General features: G+C 47.5%; 1 protein-coding gene across 1 annotated transcript in view; it reads left to right on the top strand.

The window, feature by feature from the left end:
- Positions 1–742: 742 nt before the first annotated feature.
- Positions 743–11,606, top strand: part of CPZ (carboxypeptidase Z) — a 29,965-nt gene continuing 19,101 nt past the window's right edge. The window contains exons 1-5 of the mRNA XM_060246157.1: positions 743–785; positions 3,930–4,304; positions 6,722–6,931; positions 9,077–9,273; positions 11,301–11,462. Coding sequence (XP_060102140.1) covers positions 3,986–4,304; positions 6,722–6,931; positions 9,077–9,273; positions 11,301–11,462 — 888 coding nt within the window. The 5' untranslated portion in view covers positions 743–785; positions 3,930–3,985. The remainder of the gene's footprint in view (positions 786–3,929; positions 4,305–6,721; positions 6,932–9,076; positions 9,274–11,300; positions 11,463–11,606) is intronic.

The raw sequence follows: 11,606 nt of genomic DNA, 5'->3' as shown, positions 1-11,606 counted from the left end.
CCAGGCACTCTCTCTTCAAGCAGTAGGCACTGTTGGGCCTTCAGTAGAGTTTTTAATAAAGGGGTACATCCCAAAATGTGGCCCTCCTGCAGTTCGAAGGAGGGACAGCCCATCCCCCCCCCCTTTCTGTATGGTTTTGGGGTAGGCAGATTGTGATGAATTGGTCAAGTCTTGTCTAAATCCCATGCACAGAATCCCTCCCTCCTCCTGAAGCAGCAGCCCCCTCCCCCCACGCCTCTGAAATTCTGTTTCTGGGGGACTCCCAGGAGCAACAGGAGGGGGAGTCAAAGGACTTCCAGAGGAGGGGGGAACTGACTCTCTTGCAGGTGGGGATCTTTTCAGTCTAGCTGTGAAACAGACCATCATAGAATTGGAAGGGACCTCCAGGGTCATCTAGTCCAACCCCCTGCACAATGCAGGAAACTCACAAGCCCCTCCCCCTAAATTCACAGGATCTTCATTGCTGTCAGAGGGCCATCTAGCCTCTGTTTAAAAACCTCCAAGGAAGGAGAGCCCACCACCTCCCGAGGAGGAAGCCTGTGAAGAGCGCAGAGTGATTTCATTGTCTTGAGGTTTTCTTTCTGAAGTAACACCAGCACAGGAGAGAGAATGACACAACGGGTGTTGAGACTGGCTGCTGCGGAAAAGCATTTGTGTGGATTGTTCTAGGTGTTTAAAAAGTCTATCCTGCAATATTTGGTGCAGACACTTTCCTACTTCTTTGATTTTGGTGTTTTGTTTCCTTTTATTTTCAGGCCAATGCCCACCTCCAGCAGGAAATGAAGGTAAGGTTCATGTCCTTTTCCTTTTCTGCAATTTGAATCCCAGCACTGTATGAGTAATGTTGAGGCAGATTCCTGCAAACCCTTGGTTGACTTCCATTTCCGTTAAGGATACCAACTCTGGGTTTGCATCACTAATTAACTTTGGGGTCAGGAAGGAGTCTTTCTCCGGGACAGCTTGACCAGGAATCCTGGAGGGCTTCTTGCCATCTTCTGGGCATGGAGCAGGGGTCATGGGGGGTGGGGGTGGGAGGTATTTGTGAGTTTCCTGCATTGTGGGGTGGGGTTGGTCTAGATGACCCTAGAGGTCCCTTCCATCTCTGTGATTCTGTGGGTGGGAAATTCCTGGAGATTTGGGGCGGAGACTGGGGAGGGACCTCAGCATGATGCAGTGCCCTAGAGTCCACCCTCCAAAGTAGCCCTTTTCTCCAGGGAAAGTGATCTCTTTCATCCGGACATCAGTTGTAATTGTGGGAGCTCTTCAGACCCATCTGGAAGTTTGTGCCGTTAAGCTTCAGTTCTGTACCTTGCGTTGCTGTTTCAGGCATGATTAGGAGCAAGCTCTGTTGAAGGGGGCTGGACTTTCTGCTTTAGAGAGCTTGTCCTGTAGTGTAAAGGTCCTGTGCTGTCCCCTCTCATTTTCTGGTCAAGCGCACATTTCTTTTGTTTATTTGTTTCCTCTTTTAGCTGCAGAATTATAGTGGCTTCTCTCTGACCCCTGACATCATCTGAATAATTGTCACTCCTTTCAATCCACTCCGAATGTTATTGTTTTGTATTTTATTTGCTGCCCTAGGAGAAGTCCCCCGTGGTGGAACTTGGGATGCAGAATTTCCTGGTGCTGTTGGATGCTCTGTGTGTTAGGGATCTGTGGTCCCTCTTCCTCCCTCCTTTCAGGCTGGATGAGTGCCAGCAGCAGAGAGGGGCAGAGTGCTCACCCCGGAGGGCTGCTTCAGCAGCAGCATCGCATAGGTTGCCTGTGGCAAAAGAGGCCCCTGTTTTTACAAAATCCCAGCCCTGTACTGTCCAGTGGTGCCAGTTTGCATTAGCATCTTGTAGCCATGCTGCTCGGAGTTTGGGGACTTTGGCTTCTGACTCCTGTGCCCCTGTAGAGGTTTTGGGTTGCAAGAAAGTGCCTGACAACTGGCAGGGGGGATAAGAAGGGTAAAAATGGCAGATTGTCCCCATCAGTCTTTGCCTTCCATTAACATTCTATTTTCGTATTTGGTGGCGTGCTTGATTTAAAGGGACATGATATGCAAAGTATAAGGAAAGCCCAGACAATAGTTTCCAATCCTGCGCCCCCGCACCCCAAAGACTCTAGGTCTTGTGCCATATGGAGGGACCTACAGGTCAAAAGTTGTTCTTTTTTCTAAAGACACAAGCTTTCTACATCATTCTTTTCAGAGTCTGCTGAGGATTTCAGTCTCTAGAATAATTTGATGTTCTCTGCAGACACTGGCTTTCCCTGGCCTTTATAATTCCTCAGTGAATTAAAAAGCACTTCTCCCTCCTGAGTACAGATCCCTCAGAAGACTCACTTCACAAGCAAATGCGGAAACAAGACAAAATACCAGAAATGTGGGAATGGATTTTGAAAGTTATGCATTGGAGTGAAATGAACAAACTTATAAGAATCTTAAAAGAACAAGATCTAGAGAAGTTTAAAAATGAATGGGGAAAGTTCCAAAAGTATATCGAAAAACAATGGAACGTTAAAGGACATTTGGCGATCTTTGACAATGGTTAACTTTTAAAGAAACTATATATGGATTACAGTTTTAAAAAATGGGATTATTGGATTATAACTTCTTCATTTCTTTGTGAATAACTAAGAAGGACTAGCATGAAGATGGACTATAACGATAGCCTTTGGAATTTTCTTTCGGTTGTTTTTTTGTATGAAGAAAGATTCTTTAATAGATAGAGTTTATTACCTTATAACAAATTAATTAAAATAGTAATAGGGAGCTGTTTGTTAAGGGGTTGGCACTGCCGGGGGTCATCAAAAGGGGGGGGGGGTGGAGAAAATGTTATATATGGGTATTAACTTTCAATAACAAATGATAATATGCTATTACACTATATTACATAGTAATAATAATAATAATAATAAAAAGAAGACTCACTGCACACCTCCCTCCCTCCCTCCTGTGTGAAAGTGGCCATTGACTCCTATCCTTTGTTGCCTCTTAGAATCCATCAGAGGTCTTTTCCTCTTATTCCTGACTGCTGAGTTTACTTTGGTGAGAAACTTCTGACTTTATCTGAAGCTCTTTGGAAGTCAAAAGAATATTATGTGGACTGCATCACCCCCAGCGATGGGGCCAGTGGCAGATTGTTTCCATTCCCCAAGAACACAAAGGAAGTGATGAGGGGAGATTCCTTTCCTGGCTCTTCACAGAAAGATGTCCTTCTGGCCAGCCCACAGGCCCTCCATCTAGCTGGTAGATGGGCCAGGCCGCTTGTCTCCAAAGGGTCTGCATGCTGTTAGCAGTGCACAGCACCTAGTATTTACAGGCCGGTGCTGGCAAATGCTGGGAGATTTTTGGTGTGGTGCCTAGAGTTTCACAGGGATGTCACTTCCTGGTGATGCTCTAGTACTTCCCCCAGGTCACTATGGCAAAGACCATCATGGAGGATGCGATTTCACTTTTGGGTGGCGGGTTGAAGACATGATGTCGCTTCTGTGTGACACTCTAGGAATCTGTCCAGTTTCTGTGGTCTTCACAACAGAGATTGGGGAAATTCCTAGAGTATCACCTTCACCATCTATGGCATTTCCCCCAGGTTTTCTCCAGCTCCTCCAATTACTGACGGCAGGCGTGGGAGTTTGCTTACTGCCAGTGGGTAAATAGCAAGCCTAGGCAGCTCGTCCCAGCTGGCACCAGCCCAGGCTATGGAGCCAGGATGGAGCTGCACTGCTGAACTAGCTGGGCAGCAGATATTTGCCCACCCACTCTGGAGCTGGTGGAAAGCACAGGAGACCCTCCAACCCTGTATATCGTGATAACTTTCTAGACTTTGAAATAAATTAAATACATACCCTGTGTGTTATTGATTGTTTACTCTCAGGGTCTTTCATTTTGAATCAGCATGGCTCCTAAGCAAGAAATGTTCATGTCATTATCTCCCAATTTTGCGCAGCCAAATGCGTAGACATCAGCCTGGGTTCCTGCAGTGATGTGTCTTATCCACAAACAATGTTCCCCAACTTGCTGGATCAGAAGTCGAGAGAAGTGATTGAGTACAGCCCCGAATACATCCTGATGGGCGTCCTCCATAACTTGCTGCAGGGAGAGTGCAATCCTGACCTGAGGCTTTTGGGCTGCTCCATTGTGGCCCCCAAGTGTGAAGGGGGCAAAATCATGAAGCCCTGTCGCCACGTCTGCGAAGCCCTGAGGAAAAACTGCCTGCCTGCCTTTGATGCCATCGACATGGCCTGGCCTTACTTCCTGGACTGTGATCGCTTCTTTGTGAGCGACATAGAAGGATGCTTTGATCCACTAGCCAAGCTGAGAGGTGAGAACAATGACAGCTGCGCCTGTGCATTGCAGATCCCATGCCTTTCAGACCTGACCATTCATTCATTCATTCATTCATTCATTCATTCATTCATTCATTCATTCATTCATTCATTCATATCCCACTTTTCTACCCACTGGAGCCCCCAAGTGGCTTATAAAAGTACATAGATCCAAGCGGCAGCCGTGTTGGTCTGAAGCAGTTGAACAAAGCAGGAGTCAAGTGGCACCTTTAAGACCAATCAAAGCTTATGTTCTGAATAAAACTTGGTCGATCTTAAAAGTGCAATTTGACTCCAGTTTTATAAAAATACGGTTAAACAAAGGACAATAAAAATTCAGTAGAATTCCAGGGCTGGACCATCTTACTCAGGCCCACAAGCTAAGAGCTGAAGGACTTCTGCCTTGTTCCTCTGACCACACTTGGGCTTTAATACCTCAAACGGGAAGGGGAACAGAAGTGCCATCTTCATCTTCTGTAGTGGGCAGACCTGTTCCCTGCATTTCCTCTCCTTTGGCAGCTTCGTGGCTGCAGGCCCTGGCCATCATGTGAGCACCTGCTGAAGAATTCAGAGAAGTCTGTTCACATGAACAATATCTTTAGGCCGCTTGGTCTCCAGGACAGCTTAAAACTCACCATCCTTTAGTCCAATATCTACATATGATACCCAAGACAATCCAAGGCATGAACTTCTGTATGGGACTGATCCGAAAGATAAGAAAGAACCCAGCACCAAATTCAACCACCTGTCTGATAACTGGACAGACTGATCAGGATCTGCTGCCTCCGTTCTGAAAGCAGCTGAGTGCAGCCCAGTAAGGCAAGGGGGGGGGGGGCTTGGGCAGGGCTCTGTTTAACGTGTGAACAAGTCGACTGGTGCATAAATCAGGCCCCCTCCCCATCCCAGCCTACTTTTGGAAGAGGGAGCAATCTCTCACTTAGAGAGCTCAGCCTTCTCTGGCTGTGCATGTGTGTTCCTGGTTCAAAGTCTTAGCATCTGTTCTGCAAAGCAGACAACCTGCCTATGGTGTGTGTGTGGAATAAAGCACAAAGAAGATAAACCTTTTTGACTGCCCCCTTCCCTGCAAAATAAGAGGAGAGTTAGATAAAATTCAACTCCGCTATATTATTTCTAAGCCAGGGAAGCAGTGACCAGGGCCATGCAGAACAAGAGCCCTCCCCCCTCCTCAGGGCCACCAGCCAGTCAACCCAGTAGTGTGATTGGGCTGAAATGCTGTGCACAGAAACCCCAGTCGGGTGGTGCTGTCCAATGCGACCATGGGCTAAGTGTTCCTCATGTGCAGGTCCAAAAGAGGGCAAATCTCTCTCCCTGCCCATCCACTGTGGCTTGGCAGAATGGTGTGGAGGAAAGGCAGGATCTCCTCCTCCTCCTCCTCACAGACTGTGGTCCTGAACCAGATCAGGCCCCCCTGGTCCTGTTTTCCACAGCTGCTGGGGGGGGGGTGTAACATTTGAAGTCTACTGTTTTTGCTGAGCTGTTCTCTCCTCTAGGGCTGCCAGCTTTGGGTTGGGAAGTTCCTGGAGATATGGGGGTGGAGCCTGGGAAGGGCAGGAGTTTGGAGAGGGGAGGGACCTCAGTAGGATGGAACACTAGTGTCTGCCCTCCAAAGCAGCCAATTTCTCCGGGGAAATGGATCTTTGTCTTCTGGAGAGCAGTTGTAATCCTGGAGGATCTCCAGGCCCCACCTGGAGGTTGGCAACCCATCTGTCCTCTACTGTCCCTTCTCCTCCCCCCCCCCCCCCACTGCCCCCAAGGAATTGGAAAGGGGAAGACATTGCAGGGAGGGGGGAATGGAAAGCAGAGCACAGCCATAGGCATTGCCCGCCAGCAGAGTCAAAGGCTCCAGAGCCAGTTTGGTGTAGGGGTTAAGTGCGCAGACTCTTATCTGGGAGAACTGGGTTTGATTCCCCACTCCTCCACTTGCAGCTGCTGGAATGGCCTTGGGTCAACCCTACCTCTCACAGATCTGTCCTTGAAAGGGCAGCTACTGTAAGAGCTCTCTCAGGCCTACCTACCTCACAGGGTATCTGTTGTGGGGGGAAGGTCAAGGAGACTGTGAGCCGCTCTGAGATTTGGAGTGAAGGGTGGGGTATAAATCCAGTATCATCTTCTTGGGACTCTCAAGTCAGAGAAAGTACAGATGAGTTGTCCTTTCAGTGACCTGCTGAACATTCTTTGCTTTGCTTTCCTTAATTTCCAAATGTCTCTGACATCTAGTGGAAAACGTGATTCAAATGTACCAAGTTAACCATCTCCTTACAGTTTGGATGTCATGTTTGATTTAGACAGTCTTCTCATTTGAATTAATCCTTGATGAAATGATGTTCTCAGATCCTGCAGCTGCATTAACCCCCCCAATCAATTTAGTGAAAGGAGCATGCCTACCTTACAGGAGAGACAGACTTTTCGGAAGATGTCCTGAGGGAGTTACCTGCCTCCATCCAGTTCACCCACCACTCCTACCCGCAGATGGTGCGGGAGCTGAAGAAGACGGCCTCCCGGTGCTCCCACATCACCAGGCTGTACAGCATTGGCCGAAGCTTCGAAGGGAAAGACCTCTTTGTGATGGAGTTTTCTACCAGCCCTGGAAGTCACGAGTTACGTGAGTAAGAAGTCTTTGGGCACCCAAAGAAATATGAAGGTCATTCAAAGTATCGGAGCCACTGTTGGATTTTTAAAATCCACCCTGGCATCATTTCCACAATAAGCAGTTGCCACCTGGAGCTGCCGTTCGCTTCAGGAGAGAGAAAGAGAGGCCCAGCGCAAGTCTCAGGGGTGGCGCTGCTGCCTTCTGTGGGGGGCTCCACTACGATGCCGTGTCCGTAGACTGACTTGGCATCAGGCGGCTTCATGTATCCCCAGTCACCCAGGTCCTGTCACCTCCCCCCCCCCCCCCCCACAGCTACCAGGTAACAAAAATGGCTGGCACTGGTCTACCATGTAGCGTCCAAATGATTTTCCGGTGAGAGCAGAGAAGCAGCACAAGCAGCTGATCTGGAAAGTCCAACTTGGACTTCCTTGTGGCCACAGAGGAAGCTGCTGCTTTGAAGGGGAGGGGGAAGGAGAGGCTGTGGTTCCTGAGGAGCTTTTAGCAGAGTGCTGACCAAGATGGCTTGGCCTATCACTTCCCAAGGGAGGCATCTGGCTTCTTGGGAACAAAGAGCCCGGCTCCAGGCTGGTGTTGGAGTCTGGTGGCTCCCTGCAAGTGAGAGTTCTGCTGATGCATGGAATGGAGATGGCGCTAGTCACCCTCACAGATGGCCTCAGAGACACCTGGATCGGGGTGGCACAGCTGTTATTCGATCTGACAGCAGCATTCGACATGTTCTGTTATGATCTCTTGACTCCACCACCTTGCTGATAGTGGTGTTTGTGGTCTGCCCTACAGTGGTTTTCCTCCTTTCTCTGTGATTGGCGACAGAGGGTAGTGCTTGGCGAGAGAGCCTCCCTGAATGGGCGATTCTCTCCCCAATGTTGTTTAACATCTACAGGTGCCCCCTCGCCCCGCTGGTTTGGGCCGGGTTGTCATCAGTATGCAGATGACACCCAGCTCTATCTGTTGATGGACTGCTGCCCAGACTCAGTCTCAGAGACTTTGACCAGGGCATGGAGGCCATGGCTGGGTGGTTGCAGTAGAGCCGGTTGAAACTGAATCCAACGAAGATGATAGTCTTGTACCTGAGTCGGAGGGGGGTGGGGTTGGAATTGGGAATAAGGATTGCACATTACCAAACCCAGAAGGTGAGGAGCCTGGGGGTGATCCTGGATGCCTCCGTTTCTCCAGAGGCCCAGGTCACCACAGTTGCCAGATCTGCCTTTTATCATCTTCAGTGGATTAGACAACTGGTTTCTACCTCTCTCCTCTGGACCTGGCTGCAGAGACCTATGCAATGGTTACTTCCAGACTTGACTACTGTAACTTTACATGGGCTTCCCCTTGCGGCTGATCCAGAAACTCCAGCTTGTGCAAGATGTGGTGGCATCTTGGCTAAGGTGGGCATCCAATGAAAATCTGGCCTTCCCTGCTAAAGTTTACCATCTTATGTGGCCCAGAGTAAGAAGATCTTGAGAATCCAGCACCACCAGCTTGGAAATTATGTATACAGACAAATAGTACGATCTGCTTTTAACGTGTCATTTTAGTGTTTTATATTTGTTTTACTTATTATACATGATGTATTTGGGAGCTTATTTTTGTGATCTGCCCTGAGCCCACTTGCAGGAAGGGTGGAATATAAATTGAAATAAATGCATAAATGCTATGACTGCTTGGGACCTGTGGTTTCTCTTTGAAGGGTGACGGCAGGAACCTGGTCCCGCTCGAGAGTGTGGGGGGGGCACCTCCAGAGCTGGGCATATTGAGGCTCACTCCTCGTCTCACACCATCCTTGTAAGTTGAGCACCAGCCTGCAACTCCACCAGCTCTTGGAAACACTGGGGAAAACTCTCTTCAGATTCAGAGCACTTACAGCTAGGTGACAGCTAGAGGGAGCGTGGCAATGTGTTTCAAGAACATCTTATGGAATGTTTATGAAAACCTTAGAGGTGACAGTGAAGGTCACTAAAAAAGAGTTCTATGCGGCCTTCATTGTGTCTGCAAATTCGCAAATAAGCTTAGTTAGATCTTGATTAGTACATTTCTGACTTTACAAGGCTTAATGATCAATGAATGAATATTTTGCCTCTGCCTTCTCCAATTTGGAAAGTATCCAAATAAGAAAATCTATCCTGCTTTATTTCTTCACAGTTAAGCCAGAGTTTAAATACATTGGCAACATGCATGGGAATGAAGTTGTGGGGAAGGAGTTGTTAATCTATCTTGCCCAGTACCTGTGCTCTGAATATCTTCTTGGAAATCCCAGGATCCAGGCTTTGATAAACAACACTCGAATTCACCTCCTCCCCTCCATGAATCCAGATGGGTATGAGCTTGCAGCAGAAGAGGTACATACCCAGCAAGAGGTTCTAGATAAAGTAGAACAAAATGTGTGGAACAGCCAGAAATGTAAATCCCAGAGAATATTTTCATGAGTGTTTTGTGAGATGGTCTTGCTGAAAGGGAGGTTCTGCTTTTCACAGAAGAAACTTCCAGAGTTAGGGGAGGAGCTCCCAAACCTTTGGATATTCTTAAAGTCAGATCTGGGATCAAAATGCCTCGGGAACCTCCCTCCTTCTCTCCTACGAGTTAAGCCAGATCATCCTCAGAGGCCCTTTTCTGCATCCCCTCCCTGCCCCATCAGTAGTAAAATGGTTCACAGTGTGTGAAAAGGTCTTTTCTGTTGCCAGGCATCTTGGGCAATTGAAGTTCACTTTGCAGGCAGCCAAGTGTTGCTGTCTTTCTTTCTGGGTAGGTTCAGGTGAGTCACCATGTTGGTCTGAAGCAGCAGAACAAAGTTTGAATTTAGTGCACACAAACGCTTATAGTGTGAATAAAACTTCATTGGTCTTAAAAGTGCTTCTAAACTCACACTTCATTCTCTTTCTGGAGTTGGATTCTTTCAGAAAGTTTTTGGAGGGTAGATATTATTGCAGTGCTGTCTTTTGTTTGCAGGGTGATTTGCTGCTTTGATGTGTGTTACTGGTTATTTTTAAAAGGAAACCCCTCCCCCTGCTGAGTGGCACGGAGCCCACGAGGGTCCGGGTAGGAGTCCTCCTGGCAGCCAAACCTCTCCTCCAAACATTAACTCTTCCTTATCTGTATCGTCATTTGTAACTCTTTACCACAAAGGGAAACTCGGGAAAGTCAAATTACAAGAAGGTGCTTGGAAGCTATTTGAAACCACACTTGCTGAGGCCTAGAGATAATGCATTCCCCAGGCTGGGAAAAATACTGCAGAATGTAAAAGGATGCCTGCATAATTAATGACCCCAGTCAATAAACCCATAAAAGGCAAAAAGTCCTCTTTTAAAAAGTGGAAGTTTATTCCAGTGATGAACAGAAGGGCGCAAAACAGTTCAGCGAAAGAAGTGTGAGTTAATAATTAGTCAAACAAAAACAGAATTTGAGGAGCAGATTGCTTAAAGCATCAAGGCAAACAACAAGCATTTCTTCAGGAGCAGGAAACCAGCCAGAGAGGCAGTGGGGCTTTTGGGTTGTAATGGTCCCCATAGGGTATAATGGAGCCAAAAAAATCCAGCATTTCTGAAAAATCCTAAATCCAATTACCATATCAGTATTGGGATTCAGGAATATCGGAAAATACCAATATTTTTCAGGTTCAATATACCCGAACCCCCAAAATGCCGATTTTCCGTGCACCCCTAATTGGGACTGGTGCTCTTTAATCTGTTCATAAATGAGCTGGAACTTGGATCAGGTAGCAGTCAGGTTTGCAGATGAAACAAAATGATGAAAGCCAAGGATGACTGTGAAGAGCTCCAGGAGGATCTTCACGAATTGGGTGAATGGGCGGCAGTGTGGCAAATGCAGTGTTGTAAGCGTAAGGTGATGCACACTGGGACAAAAAATCGCAGCTTCAGATATGGGCTGCTGGGGTCTGAACTTTCTGGGACTGAGAGAGAAAGGGGCCTTGTAAGTGGTGGCCACAAGCCAGGCTTTAAAAGTGGATTGGACAAATTCATGGAGGATAGGTACATTGGTGGCCAGTAGCCATGGTAACTTAAGAGATCAGCAAGCCTCTGAACACCAGTTGCAAAAACCAACATCAGGGGAAGGCCTTGACCTCTATACCCTGTTGTTGGCCCTCCAGAGAAACTGCTTACCATGGGAGACAGAATGCTGGACTTAGATGGACAGCTGGCCTTATCCAGGAGAGAGGCTTTTTTATATTCTTATGCTCTGTGTTTGTGACTGTTCCAAATGCTCTAGACACTTACTACTTTAAGTGCATTGATTTTGCTGTTTAGTTGGTTTCAAGAAATCTGTGCCTCACTTGCTGCTTATGATGACTGGTCTTGTCAATAAATAAAGTGAGCATGTGGATCTTGTTTTTTTCTTCAATGCTAACCAGGGAGCTGGCTACAATGGCTGGATCAATGGGAGACAAACAGCTCAGAATCTTGACCTTAACAGGAACTTCCCAGATTTGACAGCCGAAGCTTACAGACTGGCAAAGATCAGAGGGGCACGGACTGACCACCTCCCCATCCCAGAATCTTACTGGTGGGGAAAGGTATGGATGCCTGAGCAACTAGATGCTAGGAGCTAAAGTGAGGCTAGTATTTGACCAGTGAGTGTAAAGCAGTGTTTTATTATTGCGTATAACAGTCACTGCAGTGATTGTGACAACTGTCAAGGTGTTTGTCTGTAGCATTAG

The sequence above is a fragment of the Heteronotia binoei genome, chromosome 9 (assembly GCF_032191835.1).
Source record: "Heteronotia binoei isolate CCM8104 ecotype False Entrance Well chromosome 9, APGP_CSIRO_Hbin_v1, whole genome shotgun sequence".
In the NCBI taxonomy this organism is placed as follows: Eukaryota; Metazoa; Chordata; class Lepidosauria; order Squamata; family Gekkonidae; genus Heteronotia; species Heteronotia binoei.
Note: the sequence above shows the minus strand (reverse complement) of the source record. Positions and strands in the feature narration are given on the sequence as shown.